General features: G+C 46.8%; 1 protein-coding gene across 2 annotated transcripts; it reads right to left on the bottom strand.

The window, feature by feature from the left end:
- Window positions 1-305: 305 nt before the first annotated feature.
- On the bottom strand, window positions 306-21,874 carry Ears2 (glutamyl-tRNA synthetase 2, mitochondrial). 2 transcript variants are annotated; one of them, XM_020184455.2, is made up of 9 exons: window positions 21,680-21,874; window positions 18,748-18,903; window positions 15,111-15,300; window positions 12,114-12,586; window positions 10,800-10,908; window positions 8,134-8,287; window positions 7,904-8,034; window positions 3,674-3,816; window positions 306-2,971 (listed from the first exon to the last, which is right to left on the bottom strand). In XM_020184455.2, the coding sequence occupies exons 1-9, from the start codon at window positions 21,816-21,818 to the stop codon at window positions 2,952-2,954; spliced, it is 1,515 nt and encodes a 504-aa protein (XP_020040044.2). In that variant the 5' UTR covers window positions 21,819-21,874; the 3' UTR covers window positions 306-2,951. The 2 variants fall into 2 exon arrangements, with proteins under 2 accessions (XP_020040044.2, XP_020040043.2); XM_020184454.2 differs by having other exon boundaries at window positions 3,681-3,816; window positions 21,680-21,873.
- Window positions 21,875-21,911: the final 37 nt, after the last annotated feature.

The following is a 21,911-nucleotide window of genomic DNA, read 5'->3' as shown; positions in this document are numbered from 1 at the left end:
TGAAACTCTGAGCTGGATACCAGCTCACACTTGTAATCCTAGCTACTTGAGAGGCTGAGGTTTGAGGCTGATATCAGGAGGATCGTGGTTTAAGGCAAAATGGACTGGAGGTGTGGCTCAAGGAGTAGAGTGAGAAGCACTGAGTTCAGAACCACAGTTCCACAAACAAAAAGGAAATAACCCACCCTGAAACTGTACCCATGAAGTTGTAACCACCTACTTCCTCTGCCTCTAGACCCTCACAGCTACCATGCTCCTGTTGGTGTAATTTTGGCTCTTCTGAGTGCTTTACGTAAGTGGAATCATAGAGTGTTTGTCTTTTTATGACGAACATTTCACTTGACAGAGTCTTCAAGGATGACCCACGATCAGATTTCACAATCAACTTGGCATTTTGATTACTTTGCTAAAATGTTTACATTCCTTGAGCAAGTATCAATGAGTTTTCTTAAAAACTATTCTTGTTTTTGTTAAGTAAAATATATTAATTGTACAAAGGAATTTCATTCTAACTATTTCTATACATGCATATAATGTACTTTGACCATATTCACCTACTTTTTTGTTTGTGACAGGGTCACCTTAGGCAGCCCTGAAACTCAAAATCCTCATGCCTCCACTTGGGATTATAGGTGCACACCACCAGGCCTGGCTATGATCATTCCTAATGCTTCAGAAGAAGTTCTAATGCTACTTGGTAGCTTAAGAGTTGCCATAGGCCTGAATTTAAATGCTACTTAATTTTTCATAGCCTGTTTCCCCATCTATAATAAAAACAGTACTAGCACCACCTGTCTCACAAGGTCGTGAGGATTCAACAGGATTGGCTAAAGCACTTAGCATCATCTGAACCCACAAGTGGTCGAGGCTAATGTAGTAAGTACACAATAGACTGGTGTTTTTTTCATTCCCCTGCCTTCTGGAAAAAGCTCTTTGGGTTTTCCTTGCATATTTTTCCCAGGGTACTATCTGTACTTGGCCAATCTGGCAACATGACATCAGTTAGCCTCAAGAGTAGGACTCAAGAGACTGAATCTTAAGCTCAGTGACCCAAAACTGAAGGAGAAGACACAGAGAAATAAATGATGACAAAAATGACTGCAGTTCACTTGTCCCCCTGCAGACTTGGACAAGACTGGCCACTAGCTCCTGCTGCCTGGCTCCCTGTCTTCTCCACGATCTGTTTCTTTGGCTTGTCCATAGACTCTTTGACTTTCTCATAATCTCTAACAAACTTCTTCAGTTAATTGGTTTATATTGCTTGCAACAAAAGAACTTTATTTGGTGTTTTAAGCAAAGACTAGGACTCTATAAAACTCAACAAACTCTTCAATCCTCTTTCCCCACTCTTTCTGGGCAAGGAGAGACTGCACTTATCTATTACTGGGTAACACATGATCCCGAAGCAAGTGGCTTTAAACAATAAACATCTACCACCTCCTAATCTGTGTGTGAAATTCCAGAGCCGTTTCGCTCAGAGGTTTTGGCTCTGGGTCTCTCAGGGAGGTCAGTCACCAGGGTGCTTGGCTGGGCTGGAAGATCACCTCCCAACATGGCTCATCCTCAGGCCTGCTGGCAAGAGGCCTCCATTCTTGCCACATGGATCCCTCCATAAGACTGCTTGAGTGTCTTCATGATCTGGAAGCTGGCTTCCAGACTCTGTCATGGAAGAGCTAGTGCATGGTAGAGCTAGCAAGCATGGGAAAAAAAAAAAAAAAAAAGCAGTAGCAATCAGGGTCTACCATTTCCTAGTTACACAAGTCAGCCCTATTCAATGTGTGAGGAGCCACACAGGGGGTGAACACGGGGAGGCAGAGACCACCACAGGAGGCCTAGAAGCCTTATCCTCACCCTCCTTTCACTTTAGCTATTTCCAGTCACCTCAGACTCTCATTGCAGACTCACACCAATGGTGGAAAGAAGGGGTAGATATGAAGAAAAAGACACAAAATAGGCAGGGCAAAGGTCTCCAGTTCAAGGACCATGTCTGGGGGAATGGGAAGAGAACAGCTGACCTTAAGGGAAAGGAGATACAGGCTGCTGCCCCAGGGTCAAAAGAGTAACACCAAACACATGTGGCAGATGAGTAACTTCTCCCTTTATAATCCCCAAAGAAAGCCTGAAGTCTGGTTTGGCCCAGCTTGTCAATCATCTGTATTGTCCTAGGATCCATAAATCTACACTGTTGCCAAGGTGTTATGGACTGAACTGTGTCCTCCAGATCAAATACATGTTGAAGCCCTACCCCTCGGTATCACAGGATATGGACTGTATTTGGCTACAGGGGCTTTAAAGAGGTATTAAGGTAAAACGAGGCTGTTAGGGCGGGCAGGCCCTAATCTGACTGGTATCTTTGAAAGAGGAAATTAGGACACACACAAAGAAGCCAGGGATGTACGGACATAGATGACAGATCCTGGGATGACACAGACAGCTGTCTGCAAGGCAGGAAGAAAGGCCCCAAGAAAAAACAAACCCCACTGACACCTGATCTTGGACTTTCAGCCTCTGGAACTGTGAGAAAATACATTTCTATTGTTTGAGTTGCCTAGTTCTGTGGTATTTTTGTGATGGCAGCCCTAGCAACTAGTATCAGAGCCCTCTGAACTGTTTTGGGAAACCAACTTCTCTATGATCCAGTTATGAACCTCTGCTGTGGAATGAGGTATAGAAAGCCATGCAGTAGGATACCCTTCCCAGAATCAAGGAGCTGCAATGAGCTGGGCTTTCCTGGCCACCTGGTCAGGATGGGCCTGCTGGGGAGCAGTCAGAGTCTCCATTTCCACTCCTGATCCCTTCTGCAAGCCTGGGCCCCAAGCCACTTCCTTCCCACAGCAGTCTCCAAGGGTATAGGTTCCTAGGGCCTGCTGTTCTGATCATCCTCTCCCTAGCTGGAAAGCGCCTTCTGGATTCGTTCTCGAACTTCCTGTGGTCCCAAGGACACCATCATCTCAGCCACAGGGGGTCCTTGCTAAGAAAGGAAAGAAAAAACATTGCCTTATTGTCTGGAACTGCTCAGCCTGTCTGCAGAAGTCATCCCCAGCTAGCCCCAACCTGCAACATACACTACAAGAGGCATGATTTGTGGGGTTTTTTTTAGTGGTGCTGGGGATAGAAACCCAGTACCTCACACATGCGAGGCAAGAACTCTACCACTGAGCTACAGCCCCAGCCCTTATTGGTCTTTTTTTTTTGGGGGGGTACTGGGGCTTGAACTCAAGACCTATGCCTTGAGCCACTCCACCAGTCCTTTTTTGTGATGGGTTTTTTTCGAGATAGGGTCTCACAAACTATCTGCATGGGTGGCTTTGAACCGTGATCCTCCTGATCTCTGCCTCCTGAGTAGCTAGGATTACAGACATGAGCCACCAGCACCTGCCCCCTTGGAGTCTGTTTTCCTGCATTAGGTAAACTTAGTATGTCTGCTTCCCTCAGTGAACTATAAACTCCACAAAGGTGAGGCTCATGTGTGTTCTGTGCATCACTGTATCCATTGTACCTTGCAGAATGCTTGTACACAGAAGATACTCAATAATCTTTTGAATGACTCACTGAGGGAAAGATCATGTTTCAGCCATCTTTGTATCTCCCAAACTGGGCTTATTGTCTGCCAGGAAATGTTAGCTGCAAGGGATGAAAGGGGGGCTCCAGGCAACAGCCCAGCCCATCTCACCACTCACTGGCTGTCCACTGAGGGCCACTCGGAGGAGTCTCATCACGTTACTGTGCTTGATGCCTTCCAGACCTTCTGACAGCTTCTTCAATTCTCCATTCAGTACCTCCTGAGTTAAGCTCATACCAGATCTTTCCAAAAGCCTAGAAGAGGGCCAGTCTGTTAGGGGCCTCCATGGGCCAGTGGCAAGTGGGAGGGTGAACTTCACAAGATATTCATCATCTAAAATATAAGCCTGTTTCTTTTTCTTTGAGGGCAGGGGGCACGAGGGGATATCTGCCACCCCCCGCCACACACACATTGGAAAAGGGAAATCAATGAAGGGAGCACATACATAGACAATTCAGGAAAGTGGGCATAATACGGGGAACTAAGAAAGCACCATAATAAGAGGATTTACTAAGTGCCACTTCAGTGTCATGTAATCACTGTGTGTCAATTTTCTCACCTGTACTTCAGGGATAACAACAGTGTAACACTGCACAGGGCTGTCATAGACAGCTGATACTGCACAGCACTGCCTATAGTGAGTGCCTGAACACATGGCAAGTACTCAGAAGTATTAAAGTTTCAATAAAAACTTCAAATTAGTTAGGCTGACTAGTGGCTTAAGTTGGTAGAGTGCCTGTCTAGCAAGCATGAGGCACTGAGTTCAAACTCCAGCATCACCAAAAAAAAAAAAAAAAAAAAAAAATTAGTTAATATTTATTACATCCAAGAACTCAGAGACATTGCAAGAGGATCTAAAAAGAAACTCAGGAATGGGTCAGACACAGAATGAAACAATGGGTAATTTCTTGGAAATTACCTGAAACACAGCTGGGGGAAGACATCTTTGAGGATGTAGCACAGAAGGGCAGAAAGAAAGACATTAGGAGATGCCAGCAGCTTGCTTGAACCTTGCATTTCCCACAAACTGGCCTGTTTGAGGCTCTAAGCCATCCCTGCCCTCCTGGCAGTGCAGCTGAGGTCCTCTCCCCACAGCATGTCTGAGTTTCAAGAGTTCCCCCATTCAGTTAGGTTAGAGTTGGACTTGCAAACCACATGGCGCAGCCCTGACTCCGAGTTGGAGCAAGAGATGGGAGTAGGGTGGGGAGCGTATATTCCACAGCAACTTCCAAGTTTACCTGCGCTATCAGCTGAGACCCCAAATTGGAGACAATGAAGAGGGACTGAGGCTGCAGATATTCACTGTCATGGATGATCCATGACCTAGTTCTGACACACTTGCTTGTTACTGGGTCCACACACCTGTGTTCCAAAGGTCAGTTTAGTAGGGAGTACTACTGGCTCAGGAACTGGGTTCAGAAGTGATCTGAAGAAACGGCCTTTTAGTGCACAGATTTCTAACTGCCAGAATTTTAGGCAAAAGTAATCATTCTGATTATCTTTTCTTTGTTGAGATAGAATCTACGTTGCCCAGTCTAGTCTTGAATTTATAACCTTCCTGTCTCAGCCTCCTGAGTAGCTGGGATCATATGCACAGGATTATAGGCATGTACCACCACACCATCCTAAAAGTAACCATTCTTACTGCCTCATTACTATGGTTAAGTGTCAAAATTCATAAGGTGATGGTATTAGGTTATGGGAGGGAATAATATTAGTGCCTATATAAGAGAGACCCCTTATCCCTTCCACCATGTGAGGACACAGTGAAAAGAAAAAAGGGAAAAAGGCCTAGGAAACTAGTCCTTACTAGACACTGAATGGGCTGGCACCTTGACTGTGAACTTCCAGCTTCTAGACTGGGAGAAATAAATGTGTTTTTAAGTCACTAGTCTATAGTAATTTGTTATCAACACCCACATTGGACAAAGACAATCATTAACTGGGCCACAGGATTGCTGCTATTTATGAAATGTAGGGGATGAGACAAACACTAAAAACATAAAATGTCATGTGGGAAGAGGCTAGGGGGTATGGCTCAATTTATACAGCACCTGACTAGCAAGTGTGAGGCAGTGTTCAAACCCCAAACCCCAGTACTACAAAAACAAAACAAAACAAACAAACAAAAGGCAGTATGAAAAGGAAATGGACACTGTAATATTAAAACACTCTCATGTTATTACATTAATATGGAAAAGTGGCTGCCAAGGAAAGACAGGCCCCAGGTGGCTAGTAAAGGCAACTCAAGACATGCTAGAGCTGGCCCAGAGCTTGGCATGGGCACAAAAGGAACTTCTAGCATCTGGCAGCTTTTGAATAGTTGGGTGTCAACTTTCTTGACTTGACTGGGAGTCCCAGTGTCTGAAACCTAATCTCATGGCAGGGTGAGGAATTAAGACATGGAGTCTAAATGAATTAGAACTAAAGGCTCCTACTGTGGAATATCCTAGGTTAAGAGTGTTAATAATAACTGTTGGAGATTGATCCTGGAGATATACTTGCAAACATGCTAGTCATGCAAGGTTATTCACTGCAGCATTATGGTTTTGTTTTTGTTTTGGGGGTGGGAGATCATTAACAAAGGAATCAGACAGTGCACAGCATTTAGTCTTTCTTCAGTGAATGACTTCTAAATCTGGTTTAACAGTTAAGTGGATATATCCCTCTGAGGGAACAGTCTAGCACTCTGACTACAGTGAAGAGGAACTATGGAATAGAAGCTTCTACACTCCATAGTGAAAATATAATTTCATTCAACAAATTGAAAGTTTTATTGGCATCCTCCCAGAGTTCTTTCTGTGTCCATATTGTAGGGATTTTAAATTCAACTTTTCCAAGATTGGTAGTACAGTAAATAGCAGAAGTAATAATTCTAACAAAAGCTGGGCGCTGGTCGGCACATCTAGTTCCCCAGGCTTTGGTGACTGGTTCAGAGACAGGAAGATGAGGCCAGTAAGAGTTAATCCCAAACAAGGAGGTAATCTCAAAACTGTGGGGTCTGAGGCTGAGTTTCTGAGTTGGAGAGATGAAGAGACTGTCTTAGGACTACCGTGAGAGACTGAGAGAGGGCAATGATGCCCCAGTACCCTTTCTTTCCTTTCCATTCATTTTTATAGACAGGCTACCATGCTGCCAGGCTCCACTTGAGCTCCTGAGCTCAAGAGTGTTCAGGGGGCTTGCAGAAAGGCTCAAGTGACAGAGCATCTGCCCAGCAAGCATAAGGCCCTGAGTTCAAACTCCAGTACCACCAGAAGGAAAAAACCAGAATTTTTGAGAGCCTTCTGCCTCAGCCTCCCATGTGACTGGGACTGCAGGCATGCACCATCTTGCCTGGTTTCCCCTCTTTCTTATGCAGCAACAGAAGTTTTAGCCAGGCACATGGCTGCTGAACTTAAAAACGTCATTTGCCAGATGTCCTGGCAGCTTGGTGTGGCCACAGAACATAGTTCTAGCCAGCAGAACATGGGGGAAATACGTGCAGCTAAGGAGAAGGGTCACTCCAACCCTTCCCATTTCCTCCTCCTCCTCTGCTGAACCATGGACAGTCCATGAGCTACCACAGGCTGCCCAGACCAGAACAAAATGTAAGACAAGGAGAAAAGCTCTTCAGTGCCAGACTGCCTCCTGCAGACTGTGACACAGGGAGAAATGTACTTCCATCTTTCGTCTGGTAAAGAACCCCACCCTCTGCCTGCTAAACACAGAGCCTCTGAAGAAAGACTGGCCAGCATGGAGGAAAAGGGAAAGGAAGTCGAAGGCACAGTGAGGAGAAGTACGTCTTGGAGACACAGCGTGGCCTCTGCACTAAGATGGGCTGGAGGAATGGCTTGAAGAATGGCTCAAGGGGTAAAGCACCTGCCTGGCAAGTATGAAGCCCTAAGTTCAACCTCCAGTACCACAAAAATAAATAAATAACAAATAATATTAAAAGAAAAAAAGATGGGCTTTAGGCTGGCACTCCTAGCCTGTTAGCACACAAGCAATGGTTCCCCTCTTGCTTACAACAGCCTTGGCTGTATTTTCTACCGTTGTCGTAAGCACTACGATACTCTTAAGCATTATATCATCTCTGCCTCATATTAGCTTGGTGAGCTTCACCTGGCCAAAGTGAAATCACTGGGGGAAGAAGAAAACGTTGGTGAGTAAGTGGAAGGCAGAGCTGGGATACAACCAAGGTCAGTCCAAGCCACTGAGCCACTGACTGGGTCCAGGAAGAGCTGGGTCCCTGGCTGAAGAGACCAGCCAGTGAGCATTTTTTTTTGGAGCCATGGGTCTCTGCTGGGGCCAGCCAAGGGCTAGGGAGGGCATGGAACCTTGAGCAGGACCTGCGGCACTCACCCCAGCACGTGCTTGGCAATCACATCCACTTTCTCTGAGGTGGCGTCCAGTTGTGCTCGGTCCACAGCAGGGCGAGTCCACAGATAAGAATACGCTGGGGAGACCAAGTCCTGCAGGCGGCAGATGTGGCCCTGGGGAAAGAGGCAGTCACTGTGTGCACTGGAGACAGGCCCTACACACACTTGGAGGGGAATGAATGGTTCAATCTCCCAGAATCTCTAGCCCCACACCTGTCTCAGCAGGATGATCCTCTCCAAATATGCTGGGTGCAGGACATGCCTGTCCTGCAGCTGGCTTCCAAATGCCTCCTCCACAAGGGCCTGCAGCCTCCCCACCAGCTGGCGTCTCTGGGTCTCACTGTTTACCATCCGACAGAGGTGCAGTCTGCAGAAGAAGTCAAGGGGCTGCACTGCACTGGCTTCCCTGCTCCACCAAACCCATTCCCCCAGGGCAGCAAATGGAGCTTGAAGATTGACATATCATGTGAGCTGTCCCAATGCTAGAATCAGAATTTTCTTTACATTTATAAAAGAAAAGGACTGGCAGCATGGCTGAAGTGGTACAGCACCTGCCTAGCAAGCACAAAACCCTGAGTTCAAACCCCAGTACAGACAAAAAAAAAAAAAAAAAAAAAAACAGAGATTTGACCAAGGCTGGAAATAGACACCCTGAGAGTTTAGGCTGTTTTCAGTACTTTAACATAGTTGAATTTTCCTTCTGCACTCCCCACTCTACCTTTTTTTTTTTTTTTTTCTTTCTTTCTGTGGTGCTGAAGATTGAATCCAGGGCCTTGTACGTGCTAACCACCCGGCCAGAGGTACACCCCAGCCCAGTAGTGGATATTTATTTTAGGAAGAGATTACATTAAAAAGAGTTCGGGTTTCCCTAGGGAAATGAGCAAATCTGGTCATAAAGGGCCCTTGTCCTCCACAGTGTTCAATGGCTAGGGCAGGTGGAAGCTGTCAGTTTAGACACCCAGAGACGTCCCAGTTGGCCTGCCCCTCTGCTCCCTGGTCTCAACTGGCTTGCCACCTTCCTCAATGCACTTAAGTTCACACAGCAAAATCTGGAGTGTCTGCCTCCGAGCCTCAACTTGGACTGGCTTTGGCATGAAAGGACAGGTCAAAACATGGTTCCTGAGATCTGGAGCACAGTGCAGATAACAGTGCATGCCAGTGATCCCAGCACTCAGTAGGCACAGGCAGGAGGACCAAAAGCTTGGGGCTAACCTAAGCATCAAGGAAAATAGCAATGAGCCGAATGCCAGTGGCTCAGGCATGTAATCCTAGCTACTCAGGAGGCAGAGATCAGGAGGATCACACTTTGAAGCCAGCAAATAGTTTCAAGACCCCATCTTGAAAATGCTCTGAGTTCAAACCCCAGTACTGCCAAAAAAAAAAAAAAAAAAAAAAAAGCAATGAAACTGTTTATAGAATCTTCTTGGTGGCTAGATAGGACAGTAGGAAGAAAAAAAAAAATCAACAGATCCTCATAGCCATGCCTGAAATAATACACGCAAGGTCCCTGGGCCTGGCCCAGTTTATAGCTTAAGTGCTAAATAAATATTAATTACTAATACTACTTAATTACTAGTACCACTAGTACTACTCTGCTCCAACTGCCATTACTATATTTACTACTACTTTTGAAATAATCACACCACTGGCTCGACTACGGAAATGTCTGTAGGCAGAGCTCTGGCTGCATTAGGCCTGTGGGATTAATCCTAATGCTCTGTTTCCCCCCCCCACCCACCACTTCTGCAAAATCCACCTCTGTGCTTCAGGGAGATGTGGATAGGATCACAGGGTTCTCTCCCTGACCTGATTCCATCTCTCTCTGAAATATCACTTTCTCCATAATGACAAAGCTAGACATACACATTACATATCACACACTCCACACAAAACAAGAGATATCCACTGTTTACTGTGCAGACTTGAGCTGCCCATCTAAATTCTCTGCCATGGACTCCTCATAGGTAACACAGGGCAAAACCACACAACTCATCTCACGGGTCTGACAGGAGAAGTAAAGGAAACTGCAGTTGCCAGGCACCAGTGGCTCACACCTGTAATCCTAGCTACTTGGGAGGCTAAGATTTGGAGGATCATGGTTCAAGGCCAGCTGGGGCAAAATTACCAGAGCAAAATGGACTAGGGGTGTGGCTCAAGTGGTAGACTACTTGCTTTGCAAGTGTGAAGCCCTAAGTTCAAACCCCAATTCCCCTCCCAAACAAACAAAATACCCTGCAGTTGATGTGAATTCTCTGTACTGAGAAGAGCCTGTCCCCAGACCAGTGCTCAAAAGAGGCACCAAAGAGTTCCTGGTCCCCAGGTGTGAACCTGGTCAGTGTCCTTCCCACTAATGTCCTTTGCCTCAGGACACAATCAACAATGATCTCAACTGTAACCATATTTGGAGATTTCAAAGTGAAGAACTCCTTGAAATACCAAGCACTGGGAATATTAACTTAATGCCATAAAACAGCACTGTGTCAGCTGGGTGTAGGACAGGGAGTGATTCTAAGTGAAGATGCCTCTCTCCAGGCTGTGGGTATTAGCAAAAGCCATGCAAGAGGTGGCCAGGAATATAATGGTAACGATAAAACCAGTCCCCACCATTTGTGAAGCACTTTCTGTGTGGCAGCACTAGCAAGATGCCTTCACGAAATAGTTAATTATTACAGCAATCGCACAAGATGGACACTACCATTGGCCCCATGTTAGAAAAGAGAAAGTGGAGGCCAAAGAGGTTATGTGATTTACCTGTGGTCATGGAACATTATACAGCTGGGCCCAAAGTCAGAATAAGGCACGTGTGACTCCAAGGTCCACTATATCTTCCATTGCTGGGTAAGGCCCTTTCCCACAGGGGGTCTCCATGCCCCACTCACCTGTTGAATTCTGGGAGCTTCTCCAGGTCCAGCAGAGCTGAGTGGCAGGTGATCCGGGTCAGGTCGAATTGGGTTACCAGCTCCGGCAGGGTCCTGCCCATCTGGTTCTCTGCAAGTGAGGCCACCAGCTGTTCAGCTTCTTCTCCTTCTCTTTCCTTCCTGTTTTTCTCTTTCTTCGTTTTTATTTTTACTTGCTATGTTGCCTAGGCTGATCTAGACATTGTAATCCTCCTGCCTCAGGCTCCCAAGTTACTGTGATTACAGGTGTGCCCCACTGTGGCCCACCCTCCTTCCATTTTCAAACACAGGGGAGGCTGAGTAAGTAAGCTCTGGGCTCCTTGTTCTACTTGCACCAAAAGGACCAGACTTGTAGCTACTTATATTTCAAGAGCCCGAATGAGCCTTCATTTTCAGAAAGGGTTCTGTCACTAAGGGAAATAAAAACAATCTTTAGGTAAGACCATCCCCACTACTCTAAAAGGCCTGGCTATCCAAAAGAGTGTGGTGCAACTGGCTCTGACTGGGCCTGGGCATCACACTCACGTGAGCTTCATATCGATTCAAGGACAGCCACAGTGCAGAGCCCCAGGGTAGAACTGCTCCTTACAAGCAGCAGCTCCCTTTCTGTGTAGCTGCAGCCATCAGGGTCAGGCACAGGCCCCAAGTGCCATCTCCCTGACCAGCTGTGTGATGGCAAGGTACTTGACCTCTTGAGCCTCACCTTCTTACAAACTGTGGGGGTAACAAATACCTACCCTCAAGGGTTTAAGAGTTAAATAAAACGAGAGCAGAACCAACAGTAAGCAGATGATCACTGCTATGACTTCAGAAATCCTTCCCCTAAGAGGCCATCTTATGTGGTACTTGATCATCAGGGTTTGGGCTCTAAGTCCTGGACCAAGTTTCAGGGCTCAGCTTAGAATAACTAGATGCTTGGAATCACTGGTGATACTGCTAGATACCTGCATAACTGCAGTAACCACAGGATCCGTAGTTGTGCTTATTGTACAGCAGGCAACAAGCGGTGCCTCACATTCCTGAGCTCAGTGAATCCTGACTTTAACAACATGAGGGAGACACTTATCCCCACCATAAGGATGAGGCAGTGGAGGCTTTAAGCGCTCTCAGGGCAGCGACTCTGCCTATTATGCTACAGCCCCAGCACTCACATGCTATCAGGCTCAATAAATAATTACTGAATAGAAGTCAGCTTATCTAAGATCCCAAGGTTGCTAGGCGGCAGAGCTGGGCCTGATGAAGCCCCAGCTCTGCAGTGCCCCACTATGCCGCCATGACTGCTCGGGTGAGTGGTACCTGCAAACCCTGAGCCGCAGTTGGTAATGATGTCAAGCAAAGCATCAGGTAGAAAGCCAGCAGCAACAAAATGCTCCAGGAAAATGTCCCCCTGCCTCTTGGACAGTTTGCTGCCATCTCTATTGAGGAGCAGGGGCAGGTGGGCAAAGTGAGGTGGCTGCCAGCCCAAGGCTTTGTACAGGAGCAGGTGTTTGGAGGTAGACACGAGCCACTCAGAGCCCCGCAGTACATGGCTGATGCCCATGTGGTGGTCATCCACCACACAGGCCAAGTGGTACGTGGGGAAGCCGTCACTCTTCAGGATGACTGGGTCCCCCTCCACGCTGGCCACCTCATGCCGACTCCAGCCATACACCAGGTCCTGGAAGGCTGGTGCCTCCTCCTCCAGGCGGAAGCGGATGGCAGGCTTGGGATCCTGGGCCAACTTCTGGGCCACCTGTGCCCGGCTCAGGTTCCGGCACCGATTGTCATATCTGTTCAGAAGCAGAGAAGCACAGTGGCTAAAACAATCATCGTCTATGGGAACTATACATACATACATATATATATATATATATAAAATACATAGTTTGAGTCATTAATCTCTTCAAGTTCTTTCTTCCCTCTAGAATGGGGACAGTAATAAGGCTAGGGTGTGGATAACTGAGATAATATATTGTGCAGACAACTATGTCTGCCTACCCACTAGTCATTCCCCATTCCCCTTAGAGATGAGGAAATGGCAAAGTGCCATGCAATCCCATCACCTGGTACCAGGGACCAATGCAAATGGGAATTGAGGCCATCCCAGTCACTGAGAACCAGAGATAACACACATTGTTAGAGAGGAAGGGTAAGGTTCTGGGAAGGATTTTTCTTTTTAAATGAGACTTAGGAAGAGCCACAATGCCATTTCTCAATCCTCACTTCCTCCCTTCAGTCCTCTTAGATGCTGCCCTCTAAGGGGGACGTGCTCAGAGCTGCCACGGCTGCTTACACAAGGGAGACAAGGCAAGGTGGCTGGAGAGAGGCCACTATGTGCTCTCAAGTCTCTAAGCAGCTCATTTCATCCTGGACTCATCCACCTCAGACTGTTGCAGAATGGGAAGATGTTTAAATGCCTGTGTGGTTTATGTCCTTGCTCAGCAAGGTGCGTTTACTCCTGGCATCGGCTTCACTTGGGAGCCTATCAGAAGTGCAGACTCTTAGGCCCAAACTCAGACCTGGTGAACTGGAATGTGAAAGTTGACCAGATCCCCAGGGGATTCATCTAGGCAAGAAAGTACAGGGTACTTTGGTCTGTCACTTGTCACAGGGTATTCCTTTATTGCACCCACCTGCATCCTGAGACACAGATGTAAAGTTTGCAAAGTCAGTTCTTGCCACAGCAAAGTGCTCAATCAATAAATGACTGCAAACCAGGTGCCAATGGCTCATGCCTGTAATCCTAGATACCCAGAAGGCAGAGATCATTAAGATTGTGGTTCTAAGCCAGGCTGAGCAAACAGTTTGAGAGACCCTCTCGAAAATACCCAACACAAAACAGATCTGGTAGAGTGGCTCAAGTGGTAGAGCACCTGCCTAGCAAGCATGAGGCCCTGAGTTCAAACCCCAGTACTGCTTTCCAAAAATAAATAAATAAATGGCTGCATAGATTCAATGATAGGGCCCAACTATAACGTAAAAACAATTTTTTCTATTAGTAGACTAGTACATTGCTTATAATAAAAAGCAATGCCAGGGGTAGTGGTGCATGCCTGCAATCCCAGCACCTGGGAGGCGGAGGCAGGAAAACTGCCCATTGGAAGCCAGCCTGAGCTATATAGCGAGACCCTATCTCCAAAACAAAACAAAACAAAACAAAAGGGGGTGGGATGTGTCAGGACCGTATACAAACACCTGAGCTCTTACCCAATAGTTTACTGGAAGTGGAACTTGAATGTTATGATGTTATGCTGGTACAAGTGTAAGCTAGTAAAAGGACACTACCTATCAAAGTATAAACTGACCCTGCAATTCCAGATCCGGGAAGGCTGCCAACAATTACCACACAGTGCACAATGACGTATCTCAATGTTATTCGTCACAAGTCTCCTTTCTTGTAACAGATGACAAATGACACAAAAGTTTGTTAATAAGGAACTGATTGAGTAATGGATGGTATAACCACACAATGGACTATCATGCAAGCATAACAGAGAACTGTGGACTGATGAAGCAGCCCCTCATACCGGAAGTGTGCTGGCAAGCTGCAGGTACTCTGGGTGTACAGCACAGTGTACTACCAACAAGCGTCAGCTTACACTGAATGCCCCTGGAAGAGTCAGATAATCCAACACCAGCTTTCTCTAGCAGTGGACGTGAGTGGCCAGAGATGGGGCAGGAGAGAGCATTCTGGATCTTTCTGGACATTTTAAATCTTAAGCACTAGAGAATTTTACTTATTGAGAATAGTAAGTGCTTATGATGACTTTACACGTTACTGCCCAAAACCCAATGTGACTGGCAGCTTCTCACATGGCCCCCTGTGACCTGCCTCCTGGGAGTCACACAGCTGAGTGCTCTGTCCTCTCTTGAGTGTGTGCTGGACCTACTGACTTCCTTCTAATAAGCAGTACAAGACACAAATCATGAGATGTCACTTCTGCAATTAGGTGAACTCCAGCTTCTATGTCGCTGGCTCTCTGAAAGCCAGCTGCCAAATTGTGAGTTTCCTTTTGGAGACCCCCATATGGCAAGGATCCAGTGGCTCCAGACAACAACCAGTAAGGATCTAAGGCCGACCAACAGCCTAGCAAAAGAGATGGAGGCAGTTCCTCCTCAATTGAGCCTTCATTAACTGGAAGCGTGGTAAGACTTATTCTGTAGAGAGAGACCCTGAGCCAGTGAACCCAGCTAAGCCCTGCCTAGACCCTGACACACAGAAAACGGGAGGCAACAAAAGTCTGGGGTAACTGGTTATGCAGCAATGGACAGTATGCCCTCACTTTGGGGAGGCATCTGCAACAAGGCTCTCACCGGGGTGTCTGGTGGCTCCTCAGGGCCTCCTTCTTCAGAAGTTCTAGCCGCTGTGGCGAGCAGAAACAGGGGTAGGCAGCTCCCGACTGCAGCAGTGCTTCTGTGGCCTGGGCATACAGTGCCAACCGCTGAGATTGCTGGTAGGGCCCAGCAGGACCACCCCTGCGGGGGCTTTCATCAGGACGGATGCCTAAGAGACAGGGAATCATTACCCGTACTAATACCTGAAATGCATACAGCACTCAGTCTCAAGTGTTATTCTAGGTGCTTTCCACACACCACACACATTAAACTTCTATCTACTTTTCAATGTGGGGGGGAGGGTACCACTTGAGCCACATCCCCAGCCCTTTTTCAGATAGGATATCCTGCTTTTGTTTGGGCTGGCCTGGGACTACAACCCTCTGTACCTGGGATTACATGCACATGCTACACATCCAGCTCGTGTTTTTATCCAAATCAGCAATCCTCCCAAGTAGCTGAAATTATAGACATAAGTTTAACATAAGCTCATATTAAACTTTCTAAACCTCATAATAATTCATGAGATCAATGCTACTAGAATTCCCCTTTGGAGATGAAAAGGGAAAACAGAGAGAGGCTGAGTGCTCAAGGTCATACAGTGTGGAGGGGGAGGTGTGAAGGGAGGTGCACAGGCTCTCCACTGAACATCCTCTCCCGTGCGTCATTTTCTTGGTGAGGAAGAAACCAACCCAGGCCTGAAACAGCAGACTGAGAAAAAGGCTTGAGGCTCAAGACCCAGCCTGTTGGGCCTGGCTGGACTTCTGTGCCACTCACTAGCTGTGCCCAAGAATCAAGAAGAGTGATGATGTGGGTGTTTGCCCTGCAGGCTGCTTTCGAGGTGTGTGACCTCCCGAAGCCTCAAGTCTCCTTCCTGGGTAGGGCTGATTCCACCTTATCCTGGGAGGAGAAACTGAGGCACACAGTTATCCATTACACCACCTGGCCAAGTATAAGGAGCTCCACCATCCTTAAACCCAGGCCAACCAGCCCCAAAACCCAGGTTTTTTTAAACAGTACTGGGGTTTGAACTCAGTGCCTACACCTTGAACCAAACCACTAGCCCTTTTTGTGAAGGGTTTTTTCCCAAGATAGGGTCTCACAAACTACTTGCCCAGGCTGGTTTCAAACCATAATCCTCCTGATCGCTGCCTTCTAAGTAGCTAAGATGATAAGTGTGAGCCACCAGCACCTGGCAAAACCCAGATTCTTAACCACTCCTTGTACTGGCCTATTTGTCTTTTCAGGACTCTGCTCCCTTCTGCCCTCCTTTTTTTCCCCTCCCCCTTTTCTGTATTTTTTTCAGACAGAGTCTCACTATGTAGCCCAGTCTGGCCTGAATTTTCATTCCTTCGGCTTCAGTCTCAAGTGCCAGGATTACAGATATGCACCACCATACCTGGCTCCAGACAGAAGTTTAAACAAGTCTTTTTAAAGTGGTATCTTGGGATGCCCAAAAGTTTAAGACTCCACTAGGAGTCGCCAGGAGTGAAACCTTGTTCATACAAGAACTACCACTCCGATGTTCACAGCAGTTTTATTCCTAGTAGCCACAATATGGAGGGAATTCACATGCCCACCCACTGGTAGACGGATACGAAGACAGGTGCATGGATATGAATGAATGATACCAATTGCTCATGAAAAGGAAGGAAGGAATCCTATGTATGGCCATAACACCAACCTGTGCTGAGTGGAGGAAGCCATTTATATGTATAATGCCATTTACATGAAATGTCTGTTAAGAATGGTTGCCAGGGGCTGAGGGTGGGCGAATGGGGAGAGACTGCCAGTAGGTACAGGGTTTCTTTACGGGGTAATGGAAATGTTCTGGAATTAGTGGCGATGGTTATTCAGTATAGTGAATATACTATAAACCATTGAATTGGATTAACTTGAAATGGTAAATTTTATTAAAAAAGTGTTGATTCCTAAAGTGAGGAGCTCTGGAAGGCAGCCACCCTGGAGGACCTGGACCCCCACCCTCCGTCCTGCCGAAACACTGGGAGAGGAGAAGGGCCGAGGCCTCATTTACACCACAGTGCTGGGCTGGGAGCCCCAGAGGGCAGGGTTATCGCCTCGCTCACACTGTATCCTTGTGCCCGGCCCTGAACCTGACTGTGGCAGGCTCTCCACGTGGCTGAAGTTTTCACTGGGCCTGTGTGGCACTACGTGATTTGAGTCCTGGCAACCCTTTGTCCTCATGTCTCCAGGCACTTTCCTTTCCTTTGTTCCCTGTCCTAGGGTCACACTGGTCTCCTTATCATGCTTCAGTACTGCATCCAGTACTTCCCTGCCACAGGGCCTTTGCACAGTGATTCCCTCTGCCAGAACCTTCTTCCTGTAGGTTAGAAGGCTAGTCCTGCTTCATTCCAGCCTCTGTCTCAGAGGCAACCACCCTGCATAGAAAAGCATCCCCTCACTCCGGTTAGCATATTAACTCTTCTCCACAACTCAGCATCGCTTAATACCACGTTACGAATAAATTAGTTAGGCTGGGGCATGGCTTAAGTGGTAGAGCACCTGTCTGGCAATGCAAAGCCCTGAATTCAAACCCCAGGACTGAAAAAAAAAAAAAAAGGAGTAATCTAGCTAGGTAGGTGTGGTGACACATACCTATAATACTAGTACTTGGGAGGCTGAGGCAGGAGAATCACAAGTTCAAGGACAGTCTGGGCTATATGGTGAAAACTTGTCTCAAAAACATAAAAAAAGGGCTGAGGATATAGCTCAGTGGTTTAGTATTTGCCTAGCATGCATGAGATCCTAGATTCAATCCCCAGTACCACACATACACAAAAAAAAAAATGAGTCTGCTTATTTGTCTTCGCCTTCTCACTGAGCCCTGGAACATAGCCTGGATCATGGTAAATGATCTTATTGAATAAATTCCTTCATTTGATGAATGACAAAAGAGGGTTGAGCTAAAACCTTCTAGGATAGAAGCTAGAAATAAAATGGGTTCCAGCCCTTCAGGAACTCAGGGTCTAGTGCGTAATTAGCCTGTGAGGAAAACACACATCTTGAAACAGTCTTGGCACTTTTCCTTGAGGCTGTTACCCTTCTTCAGTGGTATCTGACCTACTGGGACCCTAGGGGTTTGTGTTGATGCAGGAAACACATTCCTCTCTTTGTTCTCCCTGGGTCTAGCTGTCAGGATTAAACTTCCCACCAGAAGGTCCACTTCAGAGGCTGCATGCATTTCGTTTGGCTCACATGATGTGGTTAAAAGAAAAAAAAAATCCAAGCCCCCATTTAACAATGGGAAGTATTCATTTAAAAATGTGATTTCTGGCTCCTCTTAGAACCAGAAGACCAGGTGAGCTGGGCCAGAATTCCCCTGGCGCATGGCTGGAGCTCCTGTCCTCCCATGTCTTCCAGTTCCCACGTGACCTGTTTCCTGCCTGGCCCCTGTAGGGAACAGACTTAAGATTGTGAGATAAGAACAGGAATCCCCAAATAGCCTCGAAGCTTAGCTTCAGAGAGCCTTGGCAGTTTTGGGCACAGATGTAACATTTTCCCAAGAGCCCTTCAGTGTCCACCCTGGATGCTGTGAGAGCTACAGACTCCCTTTCTTGCTTCTCCTCAGGAGAAGGGACTTTCCCACCAGTCTCACCTGCCCACTCCAGCATATCCTCAATGTTCTCTGCAGCTCCCAGCACAAGGCGGGTCTGATCCGTATCCTCCAGCCTCAGGACGAAGCTCCCCTGGTGCTTCTTGGCAAAAATGTAGTTGTAGAGGGCAGTGCGGAGGCCGCCCAGGTGCAAAAAGCCTGGTGGAAGAGAACAGCGAAGCCAAAACAGGATCAATGGGCTCACAGGCCTCAGTGAGGGACAAATAAATGCTGCATGTGACAGTGTTCCAAAGCATTTCAAAGACCAAGAGGCAGCTGTGTCTGTCCCATCTCTGTGGCCAATACCTACATAGCCAGACAGTTGCTAAAGAAAGGCTGGCACACTCCTTTGGTCCTTCATCCTCAAAATGGAAGGCCACCCAGGTTTTGGAACATGTCCTTGTGTAAAAAAATTGCCAACCTTCCCAAATGCACCCATCACTTTACCTTGATATTTGTCTCAAGGTCAAGTTTCACCCAAAAGAAAAGCAGCAGAAAATTATTCATTTAAGTCATATCACTCTGGCACTTAACTTACACCAATTTAATGATGTAATTCAGGCAAAAAAAAAAAAACAAAAAAAACCCCAAGTGAATTGCAAGTGAATAACAATTTTTTGGGGGGAGGGGGTACTCCTCTAGGCAGGCGCTCCACTTGAGCCCCACTCCCAGCCAAATAGCAAATTTAAAACACTGTAAAATCACATTTTGCATGTACACCCTGCACACTATGCCTACACTAGAATTTGCCTCTTGCCTACTTGAGACTTTCACCTTCAGAGAAAACCAGACCACACCAATCTTTAATTTCACCAGCTTTTCCTTCATTGGCATTCAAACTCAAGATCTTTTTCATCATTTCTGACTGAAAGTTTATAATTAAGTTTTTCCAGGGCTGTCATTACCCCTTTCCTCTACTTTCTTTGGTCCAGCCCATGGATCTCGGTGTCTCTACTAACTAGCTTATCTGCATTTGTAATGAGCTCATCTGCATTTCCAGGTATCCCCGGCAGCCCAGGATAGGAGAAGCTCTTCTGGGGCTCAGCAGACCCAGATTCAACACTGATTATCTGTGTGACCTTTGGCTAGTTACTGCAAAGCCACCATAAAACCAGGGGTGCCCAGTAGTAGCACTGGTTCCCAGTAGTCCCCAGGGAGAAGACAAGGCCTCTTCCATGACAGAAACCTGGATTTAAATTGTGTCCACCATTTTCTAGCTGCCATCTTTCAGATGGGTTACTTCACTTTCATCGGTTTCAATTTCCTCATCTGCTAGAGGACTAAAAACAAAAATAATGGGAACCTACTTAGTGTGGGTTTGTTGTGGTATCTGAATACTGACCAAAGTACACCCTCAATTAATGTTAACTATTTACAGTACTCTATGATGCTTGATAATTCTCTTACATCTGCAGTCAACAGCCTTTCCTATTTGGGCTTTTCCTGCAAGTTGGCAAGATAACAAGAATTACAATCATCACAATAGAGGCTCCTGATTATGAAATGCTTTCTCTGTAAACAGATCTTGCTAAATGGTTGTGCTGCACTGGCTCAAACCCATGAGCCAGGTACTATTAGCACTGCTTGACAGATGGCAAAACTGATGACCAGAGAGGTTAAGTAATTTGACCAAATTACTCATCTAGGAGTTGGTAAAGACCATAATATGATCCAGACATCTCAGGCCTTGAAACACTGTAAAGAAGTGCTTTTCAAATCAAGGTATGCAGTCCTGTGCTGTTATGCAAACTGTTCTCAGTTTACGACCTGTACACATACACACAGAGTAAAGGGTTAGCAACTTATAACAATTTCAGAGTAATCTTATGTCTATTGAACCTAATAAAGAGAAATGGGCTTATATGGTATATTCTCAAGATTTTCATTTTTCTAGTAATTCATTTATGTTGATCTTATACAAATACTGATTGGCAACTGGAAATTAAAAACCAGAGCTTCCACCACACATGGTTTGAGAAGCATAGCTCTACAGAATAGTGGCTGCCCAGAGAGCTTCTGCCACGAAGATCCGCTCAGTGTTAAGTGGGCAGAAGGCAACTTGGGTAAGAAAAGAATGTTGGGAACTGGTGTGTGGTAGTGGTGTTCGGTGAGGCTGACAAGATCTCTTAACAGACTGTACACTGGTCCTCTGCTAACCTGCTGGCTTCATAAGCTCTCAACACTAACCATAGGGCCTTTGTACTTGCATTTCCTCTGCCCAGATTCCTATCGTAGGCTTCACACAGATGCTTTTTTTTTACCATTGGTTCTCAAATGTTATCTTCTCAGCATCCTATCTAACCTCCAGTCTCCCATTCTGGTTCATTTCCCCCATGGTACATGTGACTCTAAAGTAACTTTTTATAGGTATCTATCATGGCCATCAAAATGTAGGTTTTTGAAGGTAGGGAGCCCTAATTTTTTCGATGAGTGCTGTATCACAGGGGCCAGCACCTGGCAGTTCACACTCGATATGTGTTTACTGAACGTACCCGAGAACAAAGACTTAAAAGCCATGCTACACTACAATAAAAATGAAATCAGTGCTGGGTGTGGTGGCTCACACCTGTAATCCAAGCTACCTGGGAGGTCAGCCAGGGCAAATAGCGCAGGAGACTCCCTGTCCAAAATAATCAGTGCAAAATGAATTGGAGGTGTGGCTCAAGCAGCAGATTGCCTCCTGTGCAAGCGCGCAGCCCGGAGTTTAAACCCCAGTCCTACCACCACCACCAAAAAAAAGGAACAGGCTGAAAATACTAAAAAAAAATTTGTGACATTGCGAATTATTTCCACTCCTGGATCTCAACTTCGACATCTGTAAAATGGGGTCGCACGAACCACCGGAAGGGACTGGCTCAGGAACGCTCGGGAGGCGGGGACTGGAGGGGGGAAGGGAGAGGCCCCCGGCAGGCAGCGTCATGTCCACCAAGGTTACCTGTGGGGCTGGGGGCGAACCGCACTCGCACCGCAGCCCCAGGATCAGTGCCCTGGCTGGCCTCACGTCGTCCCTCGCGGCGGCCAAAGGCCGCGAGGGTTGTCTCGGGTCGTAGCAGCCTCTTCAGGAGCGGCGCCATGTGGGGTGGACTCGCACACGTGGGCTTGCTCCTGCGACACTTCCGGAGACTCCTGCCAGCCAATCCGCCTTCGCCACAGCGAGTGCAGCCCCG

The sequence above is a fragment of the Castor canadensis genome, chromosome 17, assembly GCF_047511655.1.
Source record: "Castor canadensis chromosome 17, mCasCan1.hap1v2, whole genome shotgun sequence".
NCBI classification, from domain to species: domain Eukaryota; kingdom Metazoa; phylum Chordata; class Mammalia; order Rodentia; family Castoridae; genus Castor; species Castor canadensis.
Note: the sequence above shows the minus strand (reverse complement) of the source record. Positions and strands in the feature narration are given on the sequence as shown.